Source organism: Struthio camelus, chromosome 1 (assembly GCF_040807025.1).
Source record: "Struthio camelus isolate bStrCam1 chromosome 1, bStrCam1.hap1, whole genome shotgun sequence".
Lineage (NCBI taxonomy): Eukaryota > Metazoa > Chordata > Aves > Struthioniformes > Struthionidae > Struthio > Struthio camelus.
Window position 1 is genome coordinate 142638298 of NC_090942.1, and position 27940 is coordinate 142666237.

The following is a 27940-nucleotide window of genomic DNA, read 5'->3' on the forward strand; positions in this document are numbered from 1 at the left end:
ACATTATTCTCCTACTAGCAAGAGATTTTCCAGATACTTAAGGCATCATCAAGTCACCTGATTTTGGTCAGAGCAAAGATAGTCCTAGGTGCTTCAGAAATTCCAGTTAAACAACTATCATCCCTGTGATCTCCTAAGGTTTTACATCTGTGGACTGTGGCATGAAGTTTTAATTTGCAGCAACTCTGCTTGTGGCTACTATGAAGCTTTGAGCTACTATGCTTTTGAAAACATTCATCCTTCACCTGAGCATATATTTACTGAAAATCTACTGATGTACGTCTAATAATATACAATTTTCATCTTGATTATTGCCAAACAACCCTCCCTTCTAGAAATAGCTGGGTTTTGTACATAACTAGTATTTCCCTACACTACGTTGTTCTATCTAAAATGTTGCAGGAGAACCCTGAACACTTACGTAGTTTATCAACAAGATATATTTCTCAAAAAAGAGTAAACAGCTACATGTTGACAACATTAAACATTAACTGCCTACAGCATGCAAATCAGCATGTCTGAAAGCTCATATGCAAGAAGCCAGTAATAAATAACAATTCAAATCTAATTAATTACCTATTAACACAAATCTACTTGACATATTTTACAAGTCAAATTTACATACCCCTCCCCGCCCCCAAACTTTCAACTTCAAGTCAGGGCTTCCAGCTCCCCATCCAGGGAAAAATAAGACAAGAATTGACGTTGACTTCAAGATAGTTGTTAAAAACAAGTCAAGAACTTTTCTGCCACTGAAAACGCCCAGAAAGAAAAAACTGATACATGCTTGCTATGTCAAATGGCACATGGGAAAACAGCATGATTGAGTCTATTCAACCATTCATGCTACGGTAAAAAAAAGCAGTTTCAGCTACATTTGCTCAGAGAAGCAACCTCTGCATTGATTCAGCTTGGAGCTTTTATTTTCATTCTTTAACCATGAATGCAGCACTAGAGGATTTATGAAAACTAATAGTCCTGAGCTTCCTGGAACAGTTTATCATCTTATGGGAGAATAACCTTTTATGACATTAGCAGCATCTGACAGAGACAGAAATCAATTAACTTCATTCGGTTCGTCTAATTCTGAGTTTATCTAGACTGAGAAAGGGCTGACGTTCTCCTGCTGAATCTTCAGCCCATTTCAACATAAATTGCTCTGCGGAGCCCTCAGCAGACTACTTGGAATACCAAACTTCATCATAACAGGAAACATGAAAACAGTCATAACTTGGCAGTAGGCCTTACTGTGTGAGCTTTTGAAACAGATGTTCTCACAATGGAAACAGCTTCCTTTCCAGTATCTGCTTTGTCCCTACTCTGATTTGTATACTGTGCGCGGACTGGGGTAAGGAGAACAATGACAGAAGGGGAATCTTCTAACTCAGTCCAGACTTGCAATAGAAAATCCATTTTAATCCATCCTTTTCATTTTCTACTATCTAGCTCTCACACTTGAGCAGCATCCCTCGTTATCCTGCATCAGTCAACTAAAAGGAACCACGGACCAGTTGAAGACTTCTAACGGTATCAACTAGAATTTCCCATAAATCTTTGTTGCAGTATAGTTATTGCCCTTTAGGTCTCTTCAGAACATGCTGAAAAGGTTTATGGTTCATGAACCCAAAGGATGTACTTTTAGTAAAGAAACAGAACAACCAATCTTAGTAAGGTCTAACTGGGCACAAAGGGCTATTAAAATAGTAAAGGAGTTATGTCTAATACCTGGCGGGGTTCTCATCCTGCACAGACACAGGAGGTTTATCAGTGAGCTTCTGCGGTGCAAACTGAGGAGAAGGGGACCTTGATGTTTCCATTCCTGGTTTTTGAAGGTAACGATACTTGGAAGATAATAAGGACTCAGACTTAAGGTGCGTTTTCTCTTCTAAGTGCTGACAAACATTCTCTGTGGATAACGTTTGCTGGAGATCCTGTGGATTAGCACTCTTCAGTGTTCCATCGAAAGCTGCGGGACTCTGGGAGAGAGAGGAGTGACTGGTTAATACTTCGGCAGAGCTGGGGGAACAGGACGGAAGGGGCCGGCTGGGAGCTACCAGCAAAGATTCGGAAGAGCTGCCGAGTGATGGTGCAGAATTATCTGGTCGCTTATATTTATCTCTTTTAGGTGGTGGAGGCCTCTGAGGAGCAGGTCCACGTTTCTTGTTCAGCAGCGTCGGCTCTATTCTATGATTTCCCTCTCCTTTGCCCTGTGACAGACAGGAGTGGTCTTCATTCAAGGTCTGTGGCTCAGAACATGCAAGAAGAGGCAAAATGCAATCCTTGCTTTTCTCATTCACGTTTTCCTGAGAGTATCTGTAATCACTAGGCAGCGTCCCAGATCTCCCCCGGCTTTCGTGAGAAGAAATGGTAGGCTCTCTTGCATTCAATGGTCTGACAGATGCTTTCCACTTGTTGCCTAAATTCTGGTCCAGCTGATCCCTTTTTTCCCGTGGGTTTTCTCTCAGGGTCCCTGTATCAGTTTGCCTAGAGAAAGAACACATCGTTAGTATGGTGCTGTTTTATTTCCTCCTATATGAGGCCACAGACGATCTAGGAAGCTTGAATACTGAGATTACATCAAAAATTTACTATCAGCTCCTCCAGTCTACAGTAACTATACAGCACAGAAACATTCTCTCATGTATACGCATACACCGTGTACCTAATGTAATGTGATGAGTCAAAGCATAATGTCAGGCTAAATTAGGGTATGTAGAATCATAAGATGCGACACAACCTTGAGTTAACCTGAGGCGCTGCTGTGTACATGGCATATCTAAACATACAGAAAATATGAAGCACTAATGTATGTGGCATAGCCAAATGTGCAAATATTGGTATTTTCTTCTATTTTGGTACAAAGTAAAACCGTCTTGAGGAGAGGAATTATATACTAAAATTTAATTCAATTTTAGTTTCAGAATCAGCAAAGTGCAGAAAAGAAGTTTCTTTTGTATGTGCAAAACTGAGACTTCAATTTCATTTTAAATGTAAACTGAATATCATTAATTTTAAACATGAATTTGGAGATGTGATTTTTTTAGATACGCATAATTGGTTAAAAATGAAATGAGTGCAAAGGAAAAGGTCAAGTTTGCTGAAGCTAAGAAATGGGAAAATGAAAAACTTCGAAACAAAGAAAAGAAAATTTAGTAGTACAGTATTTTCTAGTCAGGCTTATTTTAAACTTGAATTTTTTTGTCCTCTCACCACAAATGACAAGTAATGGCCAGAAAGGCCTCATCTTACACATAAATGTTTCCATTTTCATTTCAGTGGTACACCCTATTTCTTTAGTCAATATCTGGAAGCAACTCCAGGCTGTTGCTTTGCTGTAAGAAATATAGTTGATTTGGCCTATGAAAAATTGGGATAGAAAGAGAAGACAGAAAAAAGTACCTCCAGAGCCCTGAAATAAGGCAGGTTTGCTCTCTGTGTAAAGAAGGCTGAAGAGACACTGTGAGCTTAGAAAAGAAGCTGCAACAAAAAAGCAAAAGCCTTCAGAGAACTAATACCATTTGTGCTACTGGCAGCTTTAGTCTCTGTATTTTGAAATAGTAATCCTTGCATTGCGCGAGTTTTGTCTCAATGGGACTGTGAAAGGGTCTTTTCCAGCATAGCTCTAAAGTAAGGTTAACTAGGATTTTTAACATAAACAGGTTATTAACCTTACTGCACCAGTTTTGAGAGTACTTCTGTACGTGGTTAACATCAATAATGTATGAAAACTAAATTTGGGATAAAAGCACGTAAAACAAGTAATAGGCTGTTTAAATGCCTTGTAATTCAAAAAAAAAAAGGCTTTTTGCATAATTACATGCCGTATTATTGTTTTAATTACATTAAAAAACAATGTTTAAAATGAAGTATTTTGGGCAGACAACTGACTAAATGTGGGTTCTATTTTCACATCTGTATGCCCAAAATATATTCAAAGTGATTATTTTTCAGTCCATGGATATATGTTGTGTTAGCAATTGTTCAGTCCACGGATATATGTTGTGTTAGCAATTGAAAAAAGAAGTTCTAAAAAATCTGGAGATTTGTCATCAAATTCCCAGAGCTATGAGGATCTTAATAATCATACTTCACACTGATTTTTGCGTGTCAGTAATAAAATAGCATTGTACTTCCCAAGGGAGATGACTTTTTCCCCAATTAAGTTTCTGAACAGTCAAACACACAATCTCTCTGCCATGTGAAGTGCTAAAATTTAAAATTCCATTTTAATAGGTAAATTTGCAAGTTAACATGAATCAGTAGCTGAGTACTGTTTAAACTCAGTTCTCTTAACATTGCTCTAAACGAAAAGCAGTTGGTTGTATGTTCAGAGTCAATTCTATTTTTCAAAACAGTATTTATTGACCCCCATTTTAACATTAGACCAAGAATAGCTTGCTTAAATAAAAATGATTTAAGACCAGAAGGACTAGGGTCCAAGTCTGGCCAATGCCATTCAGATTTGGTTATGCGGCCTCACTAGAGTCAGCTGGTTTTCCCCAGCAAGTTCAACGTAAGCAGCCTGTATACCGCTCCACTCATTTTAATGGAAATATTTACCAAATGAAGACTGCAGGCCTAAGTATGAAATACTATTTTTAATCACAGTTTTTCATTGTCTAGATAACCCATGTACAGCACGCTTTCCTTCCAGCTAACTCTTGCCAAAAAATTCTTCATGCCTTCCTCTTCATTTTCACACACATAAGTTATAACATAACACAGTATAACAGTTGTACTTAGGTGCAAGGCCATGGCATAAATGGTGCGAGGACATAAATTACATGCACTACCTCAGCCGGTTTGCAAAGTACATATTGAACTTAACATGCACATCAGAGGTGGGTGTGCTGGTGGAAGCAAACAGGACAGGGTACAGCAGGAGTCTCTGACAGGTTAACATTTCCAAAGCATGTTCATATTTCAGGAATCCCAGCCAAATTTGTTAAATATTTATCACCCTGACTCAGAAACGAAGAATGCTTTGGTAGTCCTGTCACCTTCCAAAACAGAGTAAAAGGAAATAAAGAATCACAGCACAGATGAATTTAGAGATACTACACTTGCAAACACAGAGATAGAAGTTAGGGATATTGCATACGTGCCTTCATACAGTTTCCATAAAATTAATCAACCATTTTGCAGCGCTACAGAAAACGAGTCTCAGAAAAGGTAGCTGGGCTACATTCAACACTGGGGCTAGTTTACATTCAGTGTGGGTGGATCCTCATGCAAAACATGCTTATCACATTACTTGGAGAGATTTGAGCTTACTGTTCAGAAAGGAGGAAAAGAAAGCAAGCTTCAAGCCCCAGAAGAACACAGTGGCAACAACCTGCAAAGGTGTTACATTATTATCAATACTAAGAAGGCCACTGAGCTACTTTAAATGTCTTGTTCCTTCATGAAATGATAGGGCTAAAATGCAGCTGTTTCAGAAATGAGGACCCCAGAATTATGCAAACGAAACTTTAACTCGCCACTGAAAACAGCTCATTGTCTATAAATAAACTATCACAAAGAGAGAGAGAGAGAGAGAGAGAGCAGTTTAAAATCATCTGATAATACGACAATTTATACTATTACCACTTTCATTGTAGACGACAATAGAATCTAGTAAATCTACTTTCTGATTTCCCTCTAAGGTCAAAATGCTCATCACCAAAAACTTGAAATTCTAAGTTATCTTCAAGCCCCAAACTACCCCATCCCCAGCCCCATCATACAACACCAGTTACCCAAATGCAAGCACCCTCCTGATGCAACAAAACTGGGAAAGCTCACATCACATTACCCATCTTTGGCATGAACCGATACTTCAGATCTGACTGTCAGGCTTTTTCTACTGTGCACTTCACCTGAACTTTAAAGAAAACAAATAATCCACAGATTTACATTATACAAAGTGGTACTTAGTATGAGCGAGTCTAGCACAGGCAGCTAACACGAGCCCCTCCTAATTGCACCTGCTTTCTGTATTTGTAAGGAACCAAGGGAACTAAGTACATCAGCCTTCACACCTAAAATTTTTTAAAAATAAAATTTTGTTTCTGACTGAAAAAGGAAGGAATTGCTCCGTTAGAAAAAACTGTCCTCCTGATTTTCAAAAACCTCTTCCTTAAAACAAGGCTCACTTCTTCTGCAGGAAGTCTGTGCAAAGTGCATAAGAGGCTACATAGTCACCAGAGTTTAGGAGGAAAGTTTTGCTTTGTGGCTTGCACATTTCAAATAACAGTTCTAGTCGCTAACTAGAACAATAAAACACATCACCCTGAGGGCAGAAATGTATATGTCAATAATGGCATTAAGTATTTTTTACCCAGACGGAAAAGTACAACCTCACAATTTCCTTCCAGCTCAGGTAGTTCTGGGCATATGCAAATATTAACTGAAACTTAAAAGCCAAGTTAGTCTAAACCAGGAAAACCAATCAAGCCTCCTGCTCAATCCTGACCCCTCAAAACAAGAATAATACAACAGAATATTCTAACAAGCCAGAAAAAGGTGACAATGGCTTAAGCTATATTTGAGTTAAATCATGCAATACATCTACTTTTTTTTTTTTTCCTCACTTGATAGGAGCCTGTCAGTGGAGTCAATGGGCAATTACCAAGATGAATCATTATGTATAGATACGTATCCAAAGGATAACATTTTTAGCTGCCATAAAAACCAGCCCCCAAACTACTTCCTTCTTTTGTCTCACACTCAAAGCTTTGACTAAATTTGGATATTTAAAGACAGGGTGGTCTGACTGAATGTCCTATCTCAGTAACTGAAAGTCATTTCAATCAGTTCAACCTGTCCGATTTTTAATCATCTTTATAATTTCCAAAGATGCTCCAGGTCAAGCTTTAAAAACCCAGATCACAGCCTTTCCAAAAACGTATCAGCCAACACTGTTTTTCCAACATTGTTTGTTAGAAGGCCTCACCTGCATGCAAAAGTTTTACCATAAAACATAAGCATGGTTATGTACGCCGCGTACTCCACTGACATACTGGCAAAAGAAAGCAAATGGAGAGGCTGGTTCTGTTTAACTTAAATTCCTTCTAAAACACTACAAGCTATACCGGAAAAGGGACTTCATACCTGCGTAAGAATTCCCCACAAGAGTGCTCATCCCACAACAACAAACTCATAATCAAGGCCATAGTTTTGTGATCTCTTTAAGCTGATCTAAGTGCAGACTTTTTGCCAAAAGAGGCAGTCTCATTCTTACTATATTCCGATTGTGTATTCCTGCGGTCTCCATTGTATTAGCAGTAGAAATTGTGCTGCCCCAGTATTTAAAACTGGATCAAGGAATGGACCTGGCTCTAAACAAATAATTATGTGGCTTAAAGCAATTGTGAAACACAGTCTTTGCTTACACCAACACCCTGTTTGCAGCCAAAGCCCTTGTCTATATGCTACTTTTCAGCTGTGAACTTTTTGTGCTGAAACTATGTTTTCATTGTGTATCTGTATAGTGCTTGGACAGCGGGATCCCAAAGCACTTCTGCAGCAGCCTGCAAATAGAGTAGTTTCTTCCACCTAGCCCAGTTCTGCTTGAAACCATAACATGATGCCAGAGAGCTGGAACAGGATGCAAAGGGTAAGACTCAGTCTGAGATTTAGGAAAAATTTAGGGATCTGCACACGAGCCAGATACATTGTAATTGATGCTGATACAGTCAATGCAACCTAAGAGACTCAGCTCATCCTAAAGCAGACTCTATAGCTGGTCAGACAAAGCATGGTTTGGTTTCACTGACTGCACTGACTAGGGGATCAATTTAGTTACGTAAACATGGCTGTCTTATACCATTTCAGAAATGTTAAAGATTCAGAGACATCAGTTCCCCTCAGGGCTGGCAGCCAGAAACCAAGTGGGGATACCCTTAGCTATCTCAGGTCTCACTAGGCACCTATGTTTAGCTCACTGAATCAAGCCTAAGATCCCTATGAACTGTAACTGCTGTCGGCACTACGCTTGCATGCTGACACCTACTTCCGTTAGGTGTCTGAATGTTAACGGGACTCCTACATGCTTTTTTTTCCAGAAGCTCCAGTACCCCAAAGATTTTGAAACCCCCAGATTAGTTTTACTATTACAACACCAAAGAGATACTGACATCAGACCACCACAATCTGGACATCCAGTACAAGCACAATTATATTACCAGTGTCCTTTTTTCTGATGAGCATTGTACTTGCTATCACTATTTACTTAGTATAGTATGCATTATGAAATACACAGAATATTTACTGGTTGGGGAACATAAAACATATTGCAAAGCCGCCAAATCAGAACTGAGAGTACAAAACTATTCAAAAACCTTTGAAGACTACTTCATCGAATAAAGGAGACTGTAATCACCATGATGATTATACCATAATGGTCACCCCAGGAAGCTGGCACAGAGCATTAGTCGCTGCAAAGAAGTAGAGCAGTTCATTGCCTTGCTCTGAAGATATGACAACTAGCATCCCAGAAACATGGATCTTAACACCAAAGCATGTGTTAAGATGAAAATAATAATGAATGTTAACCTTTCCAAAAAAACAAAAAAAAAAACAAAGAAAAGCAGCCCTGATATAGTACTGATGCAAGTCTTAAGTTTTCCAATTCTGTTTTTCACGCCTGTTAACACGTCTGTTATCTGTGATGGTAGCTGTTTAGCCAATCAACACTAAATGCAGGACAGTCTATGGATCCAATGTGATAAAAAATGCCACTCTAGCTTAATAATCCTTCCATAATCACCTGGTTTTATGACAGAATGAAATATGATAACACACACTGCTGGTGAATCTGTCTACCCATTACAATTTCTTGTGTCCTACTTACATGGCAACACACACGACAATGGATTTTCATCTCAGATTTTCTTTCTTTCTGGAAGTGTTACCCTTCTCTTTCCATTAAAAGCAGAAATAAACCGACCAGACCCACTCTACTTCTGCAATGAATAAGCAAAGATGTGTAGATGGGTAAAATGTAGGCCAGTCAGTTGTGGGTAACAGCATAATGCATAGGTCCACAATAAAAATCAAATCTGATTAATACTAAATTTCCTGTAACAGCATAGGAGTGTTTATGCAGATAGGAAAAGCTGGTGGAAAAGGGTAGGGGGAGAGATTTTTCTCAGTTCAGAAAATAAAAGCCCCTCCTGTATTCTACTGCACATCAAATTCAATAATTAAAAAAGAAAAGGAATTTTTATGGCTGTGATTTTTATGGCTGTCCTCTTACTTGCTCTATCTATTGCATGTCCACCCTAGCACATGCCATTATTGCATGCATGGATTTAAAATGACTTCAGTGCCCACTTGAGTAAGCCAGTTAATATGTTCTGCACCTAAACACTGAATTCAATCATAAAAATATCCCAACAGCATAACAAGACCCATTGTATTAGATAAACAGCAACCATTTCAGAGACAAAGGCAACACTTTCAAAATACTGCTAACAAGGAAATCACATTCATGTTAAAAAAAGCTAAAAGATAAAATGAAAATTTGTGTTTCTTCAAGAGAGATACATTCCAGTTGCCCTCCTGCAATTATTTTTAATCTCTAGACTTCTATCCTGATATTTTTTGCTATTTTCTTGCTGCTACTACTGAAAACAGCTGCTTGCAGATAAACAGAGATTCAGTAGCGCGACAGAAACTAAAAAATGAAACACTTTGTGAATAATAGCTAGGTCACCTGCTTCAAGCAAGCACCAAAATGAATGTGTAGCTCATCTCAAAAAAAAAAAAAAAAAAAAGACATTTTAATTAGTTAGCATGCACACGCACACATTTTGATAGCCATCTTTTCACTCAAGAGCTGCACTCACCGCTTGCTTCTAATAGTCACATCCAATTCTCTTATACAGCCAGCTAATACCTCTCGCTGCTGTGGAAAAGGTCTTCATGCGAACCTGCGCTCACAATAACACATTCGCCAGGAAAACAACAAGATAAAAAGCTTTTGCACCACCCCTAGCTGAGAGGAACCCCGAGCCTGGCACCCCAAGCCAGAACAGCAGCACTGCAGCCCTCTGTTCAGAAAACAAACATTTTTGAAAGGCACTGCCTTCTAATTCCAGTGTGCGTTATGCCAACTGTGAAAACAAAAGCTGCTAAAAACAGCGCGTGTGTGCGCGCACATGCACACAGAGCATCTTAGCTGGAATTAACTCACATTTTCCCTCTATTCTCCTAAAACACCAGGGAATAGAACAGTCATTTACACTAAGCAAAATAAAAATCTGTATCAAAAGCACTGCATCCCTCCTAATTTGCTACCGCAGCTTCTGCTGATAGGGACAGAAGACACAGCGTGTACTCAGAGACCTAGAGAACAAAAGAAATACTGTACGAATTAATACTGCAAAATTCTGTTCAGAGCTGACAGAAGAAGATAATTAAGGCTCATGCATCCAGTCGTTCCTTTAATACCGTAACACTAAACATAAGGCAATCTTACCAGGATTTACAGACGTTTACCCGTATTCACTGCATACGAGCTTTGCATCCTTGCGAACGTGCCAGCCAGTTTGGAAGCCTTACAGAACTGAATCTGCCTCAACCTCTGTGTCTCATTTACTGTAACACAGAGGATTTTCAAAGCCATGCCTCACAACAGCTGGCTTGTTTTTGCCTGCTTCCTATGATTGACAAGTTCATACAAGCTCCGTCAACTTTAACCTTGATAAGTGAAGGCTTGGTCTGTATTGTATGTTACATCATCAGAAACTTCTGACCTCAGGGAAAAGATCTCAGAGACTTCAAAGCTCTTCCCTTCCCCCGCGCCCACCCCCTGGTTTTGGTTACAAGACAGACGATTTTAAAAGACCTTTCATTTTTTCAGGGTTTTCCTTTCATTTGTGAAAATCATGATCCTAATTTCAGCAACAACAATTCCACAAGTTTTACATATTTAAAGCTATTTTAAAAGATCGGCGTGTTGTAAGGCTCCTCTCTGAACTACGTTCAAACAGCCGAGGCTTTAATTTTAGAAAAGAGTCTTCATCAACAGCCCTCCAGCTTGAATTTGTTTGCATGCGTTGTGTGTACAGGCGTTCTTCTTGCAGAAGATTCTGTAGGGAAAGAGCTAAATGCTTTCATGCTGCATGAGCATACTACCACCCCCACGCTCCAGCTTTAGAAACTAAATGCACCATGGCCTTCATCAGAGCAAAACTCGAGTTCCTTTCAATTTATCTAGAAGAACACACCAAAGCCCTAATGCAGAAACTGTGGATACGACTTAATATCTTTTAAAAGATCATTTAAAAAGATGACTGCTTTAAGCGGAAAACATGGTTATTTAAACTGCACGCAAAATCACACACGGTAGTTTGATATTTCGATACAGTGCTAATATCCAATTAATCCCCTCCCCCTATTTTTTTTTTTTAATGCTTTCATCTCTCCCAAAGCTGTCTATTTGATTTCAAGACAGAGAGATAATGACTTCAAGAAAACTCATTTTATCTTTATTGTTTACATAACGCAATGCAACCGGTTAACAGACTGTAACAAGTTTGGCTGTCCCACACAGAAATGGCAGTTATGGCTATTACATGACTGTTTAGCACAAAACTTTACTCAAATTTACTGGCATAAACAGTGTCCTACGTGATAGGAAATCATGATGTAAGCCTAAGGGCTTATAGTAGAAGGTGAACACTTTATGGGCTAAGCTCATAGGAGGAGAACCCAGTTAAGTCACTCCATACGTCAGAATACATGAACTGCCACACTACAGAGACAAACTGGTTACCTATTTCCAAAAAATGCTTTGCATCAAATAATTTAGGAGAAAATAAAATCCACAATATGTCAGCATATTATGCTTTATGAGTATAACCACTGGGGGCCACCTTATCATATCTCTAATTTCCCTACTCAAATTTCATCATTAAAACATGCCACAAGAAGGTAACTGGATATTAAGTGATGATACAACTAAAATTCAACCTCACTGAAGTTGTATAGATAGTTCTCATTCGAATCCTCCTTTCAGGGAAAGCAGTAAAATCGGACCAGAACAACAACAACAACAAAGTAGTAAAGCATACAAAGTGATCTCTGTCTCAATCACCACAATTTTTTTGTACGTCATATTCCTCCCCCACCCTGATGTTAATAACTTTTGAATCACGTCTAGGACTTCTCCTAACTGCTAACACTTAGTGACATTCACTTTTGAGGGGGCTACAGGGGGGCAAGACCCCAACTTTTCTTAAGAAGATACTATCCGCTGACACTTCCTTTTGCAGACGAGTGCAGCCTTGCACACGGCAGCTGCTGCTGCTGCATGCACAGTGGAGAACAGATGGGCCAGCAGCAATTAAATGAAAGGAACTAAAGGAACTTCCCTCGCTAACAAGAAGCTGGAAGCAGAAAAAAGGGGACTTAGGAGGTAGGGTAGCTATCATCAAGTTTAGAAACAGGGATTCAAAATTCCCCTAAGAGGGAGGTAGAGGGAAAAGCCACATTTTGAGGGGCGTGGGCAACGAGCAAATTGGATTAGGATGGGGGAGAACCAGGGCTACATTACAGTAACGTACTGTAAACCAAGTGCAGGCTTTGGAGACAGTCCAACGCCCATTTAATCAGATCCAGCAGCTGCTAGCAAGTCAAAGCAGAGCATCAGAACAACCTGTAGGAAGTACACCTGACAGATGCTGGGCTGATTACTCCTAGGAGAATTAAGAATAGGAAGGCAATGGGAGTAGACAGTAAGGCTGTGAAAAGAAAGTCCATCTGGATTTCAGGACTAACCTGGAAAGAAAAGAAGGACACATCTTTTAGAAGAGTGTAGGAGAAGGAAAAGAGGAAGTAAGAAGTACCAGTGGTGGGACGCATCTTTATCAGCACTCTTATTTGGCTATGACCAACCCTGCATCACAAAATAAGGGATCTACTGGGGAAGGCTTCTGGGATGCTCTTGCAGAATCAGGCATATTAGCCTAAGCAGCCCTGAAAATTTAAAAATGGACAACATAAGGAAGAAAAAGACTACAATTTATCATGTAACTCCTGACTTGATCCGGAGCGATGCATGCAATCCAGTTCAAAACTTTACCCCTGAAGAGCTACCTTGTGCCAGTGACCATATGTACTTAGATTAATCATTCCTGAAAGAGCAAGAATCCACCCTACAATACTTAATTTTGAAAAGGGCATCTATATACGTGACAGGCATATTTTTAAACAGAACAGCCAAGAACAAGTCGAAAATTACCTCACCCAAGGCTCTTAAAAAATTTAACTACCATGGGATGAAGTTCTCCCTTGCATTATCACATGATTAATAGAACTGGTTTCTAGATCCAGATGCTTTAGAAAAGGGATGAAAAGGTGGCAAGAGCTGCGGATGAGACAAAATTATTCAGAGTAATAAACACACAAGCCAGCTGCCAAGGCTTTCCTATCACTGAGTGAACGGGCAATAAAACAATAGATGAAAATCAGTTTTAATAAGTGAAGAGTAACACACAGGACAGTTTTTCCTGTACCTCAGCAATAGGTACTATGATGTATAACTGCAATTACTACTACTCAGCAAGGGTTTCACAGACAGTTTTATGAAAATACCATCTCTGTACTCAACAACAGTCAAAAAACAAGAAAGAAAAAAGTCAAAATAAAGGAAACATTATGTCACCTTATGAATTCATAGTACTCCCTAATGTTGTATACTCTGCATAGTTCTCCCACTACAAAGGGATGCAGGAGAACAAGAAAAGATACAGAAGAGGATGATAAGGATGGGTAAAGTCATATGACAGCTTTCACAGGGGAGAAACATCCCTGAAAAAGAGGTGCTTTACCTCACAACACACTGTTGAACTGTAGAACACGTCACCACAAAAAGCTGCAGATGTCAGAGGCCTATGTGGCTCCAAAAGCAGTTAGATACTGCTCCTGACAGAAAAATCCATCAAGGGCTGCTAACTCACAAGATACATAGGATATTGCCTAGCTGCAGATCACCAGAGGTTGGACAAGTATACCCAAAAGAAAGGATACATGCTTGCCTTGTTTTTATGTTCTCCAAGCATCTGCTACTGCTCAGTCAGAGAAAGAAAATTGGATTAGGTAGACCTCTGGCCTGCCCTAGTATGACTGTTAAAAGAATCACATTCCATCAGCTGCCTTCACGTATCAGTAACTCGAGGCTACTACATCTCAAAGCGTGATAGTCATTTAGCTATCATTTGTCAATCAAACATAGTCAAAAACATTGGAAAGAGATACTGGTTCATGGCAATGAAACATCACTAATAGTTACAAGCGTTTACAGAAATCTAAGGAAGATTAAAGTACTAGCAAGGGGTTTCAGATACAGGAATATTTGCTGCCGGAGTTCTCTCCTTCATTACCTCCTTAGGCATGAGAAACGTCACCTAAGTGTTTTTTCCAGTTCCTGATAAAATACATGCTTTAAAGCAGCCCAAAACTATACTGGATCATTTATCAGTCCATACTGTATATGATGTCAGAACATCATTGGCAAAAAAGTGGTCTGACAGATTCATTAACAATCCCTACCTTACTGATAAAGAAGTGCTAATGTAAATAGGAAGGGCTTCAGGCGCTCACATTCTTTAAGATCCTGTTAATAGCTGAGAGTCTGTGGAGGATAAGCATGTTAACTCGCCAGCACTTCCCCCAAATGACAAAGAATAGCTACTATTCAACATCATAACCCTCCTGGTAGGGACAAAGAGCAATTCCTTTTTTTTTTTTTTTTTAAATATATGCAAGAAAGTATTTTTACATGTACATTTGCTACTGTTAGGAACTTGTATTTCTGACGCATTACTTCAATCAGGTATGTACTAGCTGTGTGAAAGGCATGTTTTCTTTTTCCTTTAACTGCATCGTTAACCTCCCTCAAAAAGAGCACTTAAACCTTTCTGACATTCCTTATTATATTTAAATTAATTAAAAAGGAGCACACTTCACTTTATAAGCTCTTGAACAAAACGAGGATGTGGAAAGCAAGAGAAATTGTTAGTTCATTGCACCCTAGATTAAAAAAAAAAAGTAATAGTACCTATTTTATAATATGCTTGCTACAAATTATTGCTTGTTAGTTAATTCTATACTCAGCAAACTGACAGCAAGTGTTTATTTTCTGTGGAAGTATTTGTATGAAAAATGACAACAGCTGTAGGTAAATTGTGAAACAGAGAACTCAGACCTCTTTTGCACCATAGAACACTGCAGTTTGTTAATACATGTATGAAATGTCTGACAAAGAGATTTTTCACAGACTTGTAAGGAAGCTGTTGTCCAGAATCGTACTATTTCTTCCGTAGGAAAGGGGAGGCATATTTTGCTTATATGGACATCATCAGAGCTATACAAGCCCTACAACGACCAAGAAACATTCTCTTGCAAAATTCATCCAGTAAAAACTTCCCAGTTTGATTCTAACAGCGTATATACAGTAAATATGGATTTTAAATTTATATTCTTTATGCGTAACAATGCCTGCAAGCAGAGTTCTGCTCAAGCATTTAAGTAAATGGCCCTTTTGCCATGCCTGCTTCAAGTCTCCTCATATTTCAATACCTAAAGCTCCTAGTTAATACTACCACTGTATATTGCTGCTACAGTATTTTTTGACAGCACAGAAAAAAAATCAAATCTAAATTTAAAATAGTGGAGTTATGAAAAACTGGGTAACTCCTGTGAATATTCATGGTGTCTAATAAATCATCATTTATCTCTGTAAACATGAGTTTACATGAGAAACCAGATCAGTCCAAATGAGTCACTTTTTTTTTTTTTTTTCCTGCTAGTTGGCCCTTATAGCTATTTTGCCTTAACTCTTATAATGGACACAGAATAGCATAAGCATGCCAATAAACATATAAAAATAAATGAAGCATCACCCATTTGTAAATTCTCTTCCCTCCGACTCAACTCAGAAGATATAAGCTTATTCATACTCCCATGTTGCTGAAGATCCTTCTTATTCTTTACACAATTATTTGCTGTTGCGCTGTCTGGTAAATATGGAGGCAAACTTTTGAAAAAGAAGGTTCCCTACGAGGTATCTAGTAATGAATTCAGGAACCTCTCTGTAGTTCCTGGTTCCTTATGGCAGGTTGTCAGATTTTGGTCTTGCCCTTCTGGAATATTAAAATTGGGAATTTAGGTTAACCTAGACCTCAATAACTATTTTTTATTCAATTTTTGTATGGTAAAGGTTGTTCCTCTCTCTTCACAAGCTCAGGTAGGAGCAACTGCTAAGGCATGAAAGGTCTAATAGAACTGGCTTATGGTATTTAATTAAAGCTGAGTCATGCTGTGGTCCTATACTTGACATGCGTATGGCTCTCTACTTACCCCTTAAACAGTGAAAAGATTTTCTGCTAACTGTTACCTCATAAATCCCTCTTCAGTTTCTGAAATGATGTAATTTTTACAGACCTTGCAGAAACAAACTAAGAAATATAAATCAAATGTTCTTAGAAAGTAAATAAAAGCAGTGACTGAACTGCTCTAAAAAGTATTAATCTTAAGAATTAGATCATAAAGCACTATTCCTTTGAGGCAAACAGACTTTTACGTATGCTGTCTTATCCTAATAGGAAGCCACAGGCTACAGGTTCGATTGCAAATTTACATCTTTTACCTTTTGAAGGGCTATGTCTGTAGAGAAAGCGTGGAGACTTCTACAAGGAAGTTAACTGTATAACCAGCATTTGCCTATGTCATTTGGCAGACACAGAAAGTGTGACCTGTGTAAAGAAGAAAGTCAGACTCTATATCTATCAAAAGCTACAAAGCAGAAAAATTTTTCTTGCTTGCTAAATTTTGGTTGCTAATCTGAAATAGAAATTGGTAGCATCTTTTAAAAAAACCCACTTCGTTTCATGAATCTGCAGAACCACATAAAGTAAAAGTAGTTCTAAAGCTAAGTACATATTTGTAATCCTATCAAGCCTCAGTATAAAAAAATAACACTCAGCTCATGTCAGATGACTGTTTGCATTCCTGTACGCTTATAACAAGGGTGGTTCTTGAATGAGAGATTAAAAAGAAAAATCGTAAATACTGCTAATTTAGGTTTTGCATTCTTTTCTTTTATGTGCTAGAAAAGAAAAAAGCACCAAAAAAACACTAGAGTAAAAGGAACAAAAAAAATAGGAGAAACAATTTGCTAGTAATTTTTTTTAATACTCCACCCCTTTTTCATTCTATAGTCAACACATTAAAAAGATTCATATTACTCCTGAAAATAAACAGGGCAGCTGTAGTGATAAACATTCAAAGTGTATTTAAAAACCAAATTATTGAGTATTTTTGAAACAACAGGAGGGACGTCACAGGCATCCAGTACTACTAAACAGCCTTTAAGCTACAGAATGCTTGCATCCATGCCATCAGTCTCCGAAAGTTTGGTTATCGGTATGGGTCACCTTATAGCTAAGTCACAAACACCGAAGGGCTGGTCCTTTGTACAGCATTGTTGCAGCGTCTTTGGTAATACAAAGGCAACCGTAGCACGTAGGACTCTAACATAAAGTAAGGGCCATAAGCCATATAATGCAAAACAAAATTTTGAAGGAAAGTATTAAATACGCCTATAAGGAAGATGCTAGGTTTGGTGAATATTCATGTGCTTGAATATGTTACAGATTAGACAGGTTTAGCAAAAGCTATTTGCAAAGTGCTAGCTTTTAAAAGTAGGAAACTAAATGCCTTTAGAGCAGCTCAAAAATCATAAAATTAATTGATACCACAACGAGTCCAGTTCCTTCTTATTACAGGAACGCCACCTTAATAAAAGAACACATAGTACAGCCATTCATCATCATGCAGTGGCAGCTCACAACACAGGAATTAAAATGCCTAAATGAGATTTTTTTTTTTTTTTAAAAATACAGAAGACATATAAACGCTCCTCTGCATAACACAAAGACGTAGGGGAAAGACTATGAAAGAGACCATTTTACAAAACTTCTTGTTATGCAGTGAAACGACCAAATACTGCATCTGAAATAGTATGTGAGAATAGGCTTCAGCTTAAAAAAAGAAAGAAAAAGAAAGAGCGAAAAAAAAGTTATTACAGCTGGTGCCCAGTCATGTGATTTTCATGGATTCCGCGATTATAAAGCAAGAATTGTGCTGCACAAACACTGTTAAAATGCTGGCGTAGGTGTATTATTCACATGCTTTTGTGACTAGGGTTCAGCAATGCTAGATGGAAATCATTTTACTTGTACAGAGATGCTGCCTGCCTACAGAAGCACGTCTGCTCCAGGCTTATTGTGCTGCTTCCTCTCCCTCTCCCTCCCTCCAGCCCAATCTTTCCTCCATACATGTATGCGCGCGCGCGCGCGCACACACACACACACACACACACACACACACACACACACACACTCATGTGCTATTCATTTTGAAATCACTGTATGGGAAGTACAAAGGGCTACAAAGAATGAGAAAAATAGCAGATGGTCTTTTCAGCCGGGCCAGAAGCAACGCAAAATACAACATTATAAAAATACAAATAATATTATTTTTGCAAGCCTTTATGGACATGAATAGAGTACGTTTGCTACAGTTCAAAATTTTGTCTCCCCTTGACAAATTAACACCACTTACAGAATTAAGGAAAGGCAGAAGAAATTGTTTCTCCTACATATGTGTTTCTTCTGTCACAAAAAATGAGATATAAAACCTGATGATAGCCCTCTGTACACAATATCAATTCAGCTGCCACATGTAATTTAAGCAGAACCGGTATCAGCAATGACGGAAATCAATGGCTACGTTACGATGATTCTCAAGAACTCCTGGCCAGAATGAGGGCACCCTTTATGCTAGACATTCAAGCATTTTAACTATGCTGTGCATACAACAGTCATTACATTTGAAGAGGGCCTGAAAGAACTGTACGGTTAAATTAAAACATGAATTAATAAAGAAGAGTGGAACTGACTGAATGGCAAAACAACTTTTGATGGCTTCTTCTCATGTGTTACATTCTGTAAAGGCACAAGTACAGAAAAGTCCAATTTACAGTGCCGCCGTGTTCCAGTAACACACAGCCTTTGCCAAGTACAATAGTGGAAGACTCTTCTGGGAAACCTCAAGCATTTCTCCTTCAAAAAACCCATAACTGATAAATACGAAAAAAATCTCAACCTTTCCATACTCACTCGTAAGAATCATCTGTCTCTTAAATTAAAATTAATACACTCAACACTTGACAATTCTCCAAGCCCACCACAGAGTCCCCCAAAATTTCAGTCCCAACATTAAGTATATCCTGCGCACTGAAGAAAGTACGTGGGGAAAAGGAAAGAAACAAAGGCAAACAGGCATTGCAAAAACTCTGAAATCAACATATTTAACCTTCCAGTCTGGGTCAGGAAAAGATAAGATCATAGGAGTCTTCATAAAAGAAAAGCCAGAAATTAAGAAATACTTACCTTACAGTACAGTTCCTTTCATCCAGACTGTTAATTTTAGAGAAAATACGCTCCCCATCTTCCTTTAAATCCTCTGCTTGCCTTCGTACTTCAACTGAGACTTCCTATAAGTGGTTTACAGCACAAGTAAGACATCAAGTCATCATGTTTCAGATTCCTGAAAAATCTATGATTATGGAACCTCTTATTTGTGGGTTTGCTCTGTTTGAATATACATGAAGTCAACAGCATAGCATGTCTTAAGCCTGTTTGGTTTTAAGTAGTATAATATGCTATGTGACCTCTTGCACAGCACTACAGACCTGCCTGTACTCAAGTTACTAGTTTAGCATGCTGATCTACAGAAGAACTTAACATTTATAAACCTCTGCCACTTCTATTTGGCAAAGACAAATATAAAGCAAAGAACTTACTGAAGACTTGTTCACTTTTTAGAACAGGCAAGTATACACCAGCTTTTGAATCTCTCAGTGTGTACTTCAGTTTCTTAGTAAAACATACAACATTGCTGTTCCAGAATTTTGCTATCTCACTATCTTCAAGCAACCACACCCAAAGCACAGCTTTGCATTACAAACACTGAACCTACAGAAAATTTAATTGCACATTAGTACTGAAATCATCTGAATTATATATGTGAAACAACACCTTTATTTACCCCTGACTGTTGCAAGCATCTTCAAATGCACTTATTACCATATTTTCCAGGTGCCTAAACAGGTGTCATCTTTTTGCCCCAGGAGGCCTATACTGAACTTAAAGGCACTGACTAATAAGCCAGAAATGCATACATGGAATAGATTTTATGATGATTTTTCTGCTGGATAGACAATTATTTAATAATTTAGTTATTTTACTTTTGAAAATAACTTCCAGGTGAATATTTTCAGTTCTTGGAATCTCTACCCTAGTCAATTAGCCACATAATTAAGTCTGCAGGTAGGGTTCAAAAAGAAACTTTTGCAATACTTAAGGAAATAAACTTAAAGAAAATGAGCTCACAGCTTTTAGTGATCAACCTATTTTTGTCTTTTCTTTTTAAACTAGTCTCATTCTTTTTATTTTTTAACAAGAATGAGAAGGGAGAAAAACCTACACAACTACAATACTTCAGTTTTCTCTTGAAGTCAGCTTTTATATATGCAGAAGGTGAAGCTCAGCCCAGGTTGAATATACTACGACTCTTACGTATCAGGCAATCTTGTAGCAGCTTGAACATCCTCTTTTAAACAAAGAGCTTGAAAGACTTAGTTTCTCTGTTTACTTCCCCTGCCACCTGCCAAGCGTTCCCCAGCCCGGCTCAGTTAAAGATTAACTTAATATTTACTTGCAACTTGAACAGACTTTTGGCATCTCTCTGAGGAATAGATTTATATTTTTAAATTAAGCAAATGGACACAAAATAAAACACTAAGAAGTTTCCTTTCTTTTTTTTTTTTTTTTTTTTTAGAGTAACCCTAGCACTAACGGGCATTTTTTAAATCTCTAAACTTTAGCCAACACACATTTTGTCATATTCAGCTTTCAGATCAAACAAGCTTAGAAGAAAAGAGGAAATATATGGAAAATGATGAGATCATCAACAAAATTATTATTTCCCCTTGGAACGTTTTTCTTCAGAATCGAAGAAAACACGGAACAACTGTAAGACAAAATGGGGAAGGGGGGAGGCAGGGACACCAGTGAAGAAATACTCTGGGGGAAGATTGCTTTGATCTTCCTGCATCTCTACTGTAAAATAGACGATATTATCAAATCAACCTGTTTTTTTTCCTCCACCTGGCAACAATACACAAGAAATTACTTATTCAATTGCACTGTCTTGCACACCGAATACCCATGCAACACAAACTTAAATCTTCCTTGTTCCACTTATGAGAGCTACCTGTAACAATTATTCCACCACTGACAAGAGGCAAACACTGCATTACATGTGCTCCTAGCCTAGAAATTTTTATAAAAATTATCTCACTTCCTCTCTACCACTCTCCTATCCATGTATTGGGCAATTTAAAGGATAATACAAGAGAGTCTTGTACCTGTTTGTAGAAATCAGTAGAAGGGGATGATCTAGACCTCTCGTGGGTGTATTGGGGTTTCTCATGCTGTTCATGGCCTGCATCAAGGATATTATCTGCTGAATGGTATCTTCCTGAACTTCTTGCCTCTAAAGGTTTTCGCTGCTCTTTCCATGATGCCTGATACTCTGCAAAAGTCCCTAGACGCTGTGGCTGTTCAGATTTCACGATTCTGTCAGAAGCCTTATCGCCACTACTGTGGTGGATGTTATCTTTTGAAGCTTGTGCAGTACCAAGTCCAACAGAGGTTGCCCGATCCCTTCTTTCGTACCACGACTCCTCTCCCTCTGGTCCACTGTGAGCTTTTCTATCAGGCCTCTCAGGCTGTCCTTCTGTTAGACTGTGGAGAGCTTGTTTCTGTGCAGACTTTCTATATGCAGGCTTACTTGTTTCTTCAAAAAACTTCCATCTGTCTGCAAATGATCCCAGGGCTTCTTCAGATGTATTTGGACAGCAGCGAGGACGGCATTCATCTGCTGACACCCCAACTTCATTCATCTTCTCTGGTTCAGAGTAAGACTTCAGTTTCTGTTCTGTTGTAAACCTTTTCCTGGCTCCGATACGAAAAACGTGATGAGAGCCGCTCCCTGTAGAGTTTGGTTTAGCTTGCGTAGCCTCAAGGAATCCAGGCACATCTTCAGAAACCAAAGCCAATAACGAAGAGTTGTAACTACTAGTTTTCCGTTCTGGTGACCTGGGGAGATATTCAGCAGGGCTAGGCTCCAAGTCCCGTCGTTTGAAGGAAGTTGCCCGCAGAACCCTGGCCTGCGCTTCCTTAAGGTGATCTTTGTAGGTGCTAGTAAAATTAGTATCCGGAGAGGTGTTTACAATTTCTGCTGAATCTGGCTTCCAGTTTTCATTGTACTCCTCTGTTTCAGATGACCCTATTAAAGTAGCAGTGCTTTTACTTTTCTGTAGCTTTGCTCTTCTCATTTGGATCTCATTTCTCAGGGTTGTTGCGAAACGATCGCTCCTTCGTGCTTGTTTAGTCAAGTGAGTGTCAAAAGGGGGCTGCTGCTCTGTTACTATTTCTGGACTGGGGTCAGACTGTTTTTTCCCTTCCTGAGCTAAAGAGTGCAACATTGGGGTCTTCTGAGGAGAAATCTTGCTACTCTCATCTTTTCCCCACCTAAAATCTTTCTGAGCAGCTCTGTTTTCAGCGGTAAGGACACAGCCCTTAACACACTCCTGTTGACTGTACCTAGTTTCACTTTCCTCAAAGCTGTTCTCAAAGTTTTTCTTTTGTCCAGACTTTTCCATATGATTGGGATTTTTAGCCTCTTCCGCTACGGTAGACCTAACATCCCCTTCTCTGTCCATTGTGTAATAACCACTGTTCTCACACCCTTCCAGAGAAGATTCAATAGATGGTTGAGGTAGATAGTATTTTGGGTTTTGGACCGTTGTGACAACTGCAGGATTTTCATGAGGTCCAAGAGATGCATCAGCCCCCATTACAGTTTTCCAGCTGTCATCCTTGAGCTGAAGTGGCTTTGAACTTCCCTGAGCAGGCTGTTTTGCTGTCACACAGTAATATCGACTCTGTCCAGTGTTGTCCACCTTCTGTTCAGCAGCACTGTTCAAAGAAGAAGAAGTGTTGAGCAGCCTGGCTTGGTTTGGATTGTAGCAATGAAAGGGATCAGCAGGTAACTCCTGAATGCCACTATAGGAGAGAAAATGCTGCTGATCTCTAGGCGAAGCTAGGATTCTAGCATTGTGAAAAAAAGTGCTTTCATCACTGTACTGGTGCTGGTGGTGGTAACTGTAAGCAGGCTGTGCATACCGAACATCAGTGCTGGACAAAGATGACTGCAGTTTATTCACAGCTCCTGTGTTATTGTTGTACCTTTCACCAGCAGAAGAAAAAGTATATTCCATACTAAGATCAGATTTATAATTTGAGCTATTCACCCTCCTGTCACATGCTCTGGAAGGCCGTCTTTGTTGTTCCACAGTTTCTGAGTTCCAGTCACTCCTGGGCTGAGATCGGTTCAGGGCAGTAAAGTGCTGCGTGCTGGCACCCTCTGAGTACACTGGGCCATGGGCCTTCTCATGGCCTTTGGTAGCAGCAAAGCTGTCACTACGAAGAGGTGGAGGTGGGGGAGGAGGAGATGAAGACTTCTTCTTATCAGGAACATACCAGACAGGTCCAAAATTGGATCTTCCAGAGCTAGTGAGCTTGACATCAGGGTGTTCCTCTATTCTAGGACTTTTGCTGTTCTCGTACTGGATGGGAGCTGGCAAATAGCCTGCTTTGTCCTCTGTTCCACTGTTATCACTCAAGAACTGGCCAGACTTGTTTCCATGCTTTGCAGTCTCCCAGTGGCCTACTTTGTATAACATGTTCTCTGTTGAAGAAGTGTCTACATTGGACAGAGTGTGGTCAGGGGTGCTCGAACTTGTGGAGAAAGACCCATAGGCTGAATCCCGCTTACTCTGGCTCCCTAAATGATCAATGCTACTGTTAGACTTTGCAGAAGAAAGTCTCCCATATTGGGCTACTTGTGGAGTGTGGTCCCAGCTGTCCATACTTCCCAAAGAGCTGAATTGGTCAGAAGTGCGATGTAGACTTGACTGATCCCATGAGTTTGACAGGTCATGAGACGAAGAGCTACGGCAGGAACAAAAACAAAACAAAACAAAAAAAACAGCATAAATCCACTAGTCCAAACCCCCACACGATATAATTTTTATATATGGCTACCAACTTTACTAACATTGGTAAAATCCATCCTCATAGAAGATGTCTTATTCAAGAGAGACAATCTAATAAAACTGAAAATTTGGACAGCTAAAGTCAGGGCTTTATCTTTTTACTCTGACATGACTATACTCGTGTATTTACCTGTTCATCTTTTGTAAGCTCTCTTCTTGTTTGGCCTATAAAGTTACACCCTTGACTCCTACCTGCTCATCCAAATATGCCCATTAATATAATATTTTCATTTCTAAATGAAGGACCACTAAAAACCTTTGCCTCACCTGTCTCCATTTCAGTTCCAAGCCTCTACATATGTCTTTCTAACACGGTTTCAAGAAACTCTCAGTTTGATGCCCTTACAAAAGCGTCATTCAGCTCCATCCAGTTCTGCAGCACTGACAGCAAAACTCCAGGAAAAGATAAGTGCATTTTCAGCTCTGCCTCACCAAAACTAAATTTGTGACCTTTCTTCAGAAATCGTCACCACTTCCTCTCTGCTGCTCTTTCCTGTAGAGAGATGTCATTTTGACATTGTACCCTTCTCTAGCTCATTTGTCAATATTTCAAAAATCTTGCTGCTTCTGTTGTTTTCCTACTCACAGCCAGTTTTGTTTTGTTTTTTCTTCTGAAGTTCTTGTCTTTTTTTTATCTTTCACAGCACCAACTCTTGCCAATTTAACACACTGATGCTAAGATGATAGTCTTTCCAATTCCTCTCACCACATCTCCCTGTCTGAACTTCACTGCCAGCCCCTCCTGCTTTTATATACCAAATTCAACTTCTTGTCCTTGCATGCAAAGCCCCTTGGTAGAAATCCCAGAACTGTTCGGCTTCCCTGTAGCTATAATTATACAAAACATCTATCAAACCCTGTGCAGTAAAGAAACCTGTGAAAGCTAGTGATGAAATTAGGTCAGTTCACATCAAAAATACAAAGAGGAGTATAGTTATTCTTTCTGTCAAAAGTACTGCAAAAGAAAATTAGAGAGTTGCCTGGAATTTAGATTTAACATGGGAATTGCAAATTTTCTTATATTACTATAGTATTTGAAACTTTTTTTAATACAGCCCGGTCAAAAACATAGTTTATGTGAAATAAGAGAAAGTATATTTGTGTTTACTTTCTAGAAGTAACTTTTAATGATACATGAGTATTGGCTTCATCTTGGGGAGGTATTTTGTTCATTTTTCTATTCTTAGCGTTCCAGAACATCTCACTGAATAATTAAAGAGGTCTTAATTATCTTATTTGGCAGATACTGTAGTTCATGTAAAAAGTACCCTGATCATTATTAGGATCTTCTTTGTTAATGAAGAAGGTAAGCCAGGTTTTAGTACGGTATGCTGAATCTTTTATCCCCTCTCTTTGGTGCTAAGATACTCGGCACTGATCAAAATAAAGATGACATTGTGCAAGAGAGCCTTCATTTACAATTTACAAGTTTAATGTAGATCTGCTGATGTCAAATCAGAAGCATTAATCATCAGCATAAGAGGTCATCAGATTTCTCTTAGGAACTGTTTTACAGAAACTTAGCAGATGCAACAAAAGCGTTAAAGAAAGTTCAAAGCACGGAAAGTTTCTGATGGTATGCTATTGCAAAGCATGGTCTTCCACGGTCCTTAGGTGTAGGGCAATCCTTCCACAAACCTTGACAGGGAGTAGAGTCCAAAAGCCATTTCTCTAGCATAGCCCGGCATTCCAGGATATCCTTCTCTTAATGGCCTTTTAAGAGTGGATTCACAGAATTCCACTTATACTGACCGTGGAAGTCATGCAGTTAAATTCAAGGAATAATCTACAAAATACCTTCCTCGGCCACCTTGCCCAATAAGCATCCCCTCAACCCTGAGGCAAGCGTTTTTGTTTCTGGATCCTCCCAGAAATGACACCATCTCAGCAAATCAGGGCACATTCAGACCACATGGCATTACAGACCAGAGGTATCTGACCCTAATTTTCCCAAAAGCTCACTTTAAGCAGCCTTCTCAAAGCACACCTGCCACACACCCACACCTGTAAGGCCAGAACAAAGCAGAACAGGTTGCTGGTTCAAACTGCATATAGAGGGGCAAAACAAAAACATGGATTCAGAGATCCTCTTTTATAGTATATCCCAGTGGAAGCTAACGTAAGGTCTAAACTTTCAGCAACTCAAGATAGTTCAAATCCACACTTCCCAGAAAAATACCCTTCGGCCTTAGTCTAGGGTGGGCTGGGAAAAAAAGTCTTCATCCATCTTGGTAAGACATGACTTCTGTGAAAAAACTAACAGAAGACTCACAAGGCTGTAATGGCAAATTAAGGCACCAAAAGCTTAAAAGATCTGACTCCCTAGCTTTGACATTCAGAAGTGAGAGAGGCACCCAGGCCTGGCCTAGTGCTCCCAAGATAGCTCACAGTTTTTGAATGAAAGTCCTATGATGAAAATACACAGCTAATGGTGGGTGTGGAGACTAGATCTCCAGGACTACCCTCTCTCTTATCTACGGAAGTAGAATCTCTTCTGCTCTTTCTTTCTTCCTCTAGCTTCATGCATCTTCTCAAAGGCCCAAATTCAGTAGACAGGCAACAAACGTACCCATACCTAAATCTAGCATCTAAGTAACAGGGGTAGTTTTCAGAGGATTGTTTTCACCTGCTCTCATCCCCCTCTTCCCCCCAAAATCCAGGAATATCCTGAGTGCTCAACTGCCATGCTTGAAAGTGAGTGAAAACATCTCTCCTCCCAGGTGATACTCCCCATGTTTTAAAACAGTGATTTAGTTCTCACACTCACAAACAGAATTCAGGCATGTACATTCAGGAGAGATTTTACACTCTGAATACCAATCTCACAGATGCTTAACTCAAGGAAGGATAAGAAATTCCAGAAATATCCCCTTCTGAGCGTATTTCTACTATTTTCTTACATACTGTTCCTTTCAGCTACTGACTATTGTCAATCCCACTCACCTCGGTGCTTAAAGCATATGGTGTTTCCTGATTTTGTGAACCGTACCTTGAAAAAGGGAAGTCTCTGAGGCTGCTCATGTTCTTTTGTGCAGACTGGAAAGCCCGAAGAACTCTGCTTTGCAATCGAGATTCTCAAAATATCCATACCCTTGGGCTGGCACCCTGGCAGGGCTGTGCTTCCAGAAACTGCAGTCTGAAGTCAGTTCTGCCACAGAAACGGTCTTGGGCAACAGACACCAGGACTGACAAAGCTCCCAAGTAAACTGTCTTTCAACAGTCAAACTTCCAAGCAGTCAGCACAAGGTTGCCAACAGGTTCAGGAACAACAAAGCATTGGGAACCCTGGTCTTCGACACTACTGAAGCTGCTAAATCTACTAAGAGCTTCTGAGAAAACAGATTTTCTTTTTCATTAATACTGATGGCTGTCAGCAGTTGTTGCTATTTCTGATATGGGAGGAAGGAGGGGGAGAGAATTGCTCTACTTTTTATCCCTTTTCCACCAAAATTTCCTGCCAAAAGTTCATTTGAAACCGGTCTTCAACCAAATTTCAGGAAAAATACTCATGATTCACCCAGTTCACATCAGCACCTCTCCACACTCCCAGAGGGTCTATCCTGATACACCTAACTGTTAGAAGGTACAAGGACAACCACCAGAAAGAGCAGAAAGCATATATCAATTTACAGCTCAGGAAAATACTCAGTAGCCTGAAAGTAGAAGTACTCTTACGTTACCATTGCAACCAAGAACTCTAAAATT

General features: G+C 39.3%; 1 protein-coding gene across 6 annotated transcripts in view; it reads right to left on the reverse strand.

Annotated features, from left to right (window-relative positions):
- Positions 1-27940, reverse strand: part of SHROOM2 (shroom family member 2) — a 133837-nt gene that overhangs the window by 16731 nt on the left and 89166 nt on the right. For 5 of the 6 annotated variants that reach the window (XM_068920967.1, XM_068920949.1, XM_068920976.1 and 2 more), the window contains 3 exons: positions 21482-24131; positions 19443-19546; positions 1726-2484 (listed from right to left, as the gene is read on the reverse strand). In XM_068920967.1, the coding sequence (XP_068777068.1) occupies positions 1726-2484; positions 19443-19546; positions 21482-24131 (3513 nt within the window). The remainder of the gene's footprint in view (positions 1-1725; positions 2485-19442; positions 19547-21481; positions 24132-27940) is intronic. The other variant, XM_068920958.1, reaches the window with a different exon arrangement.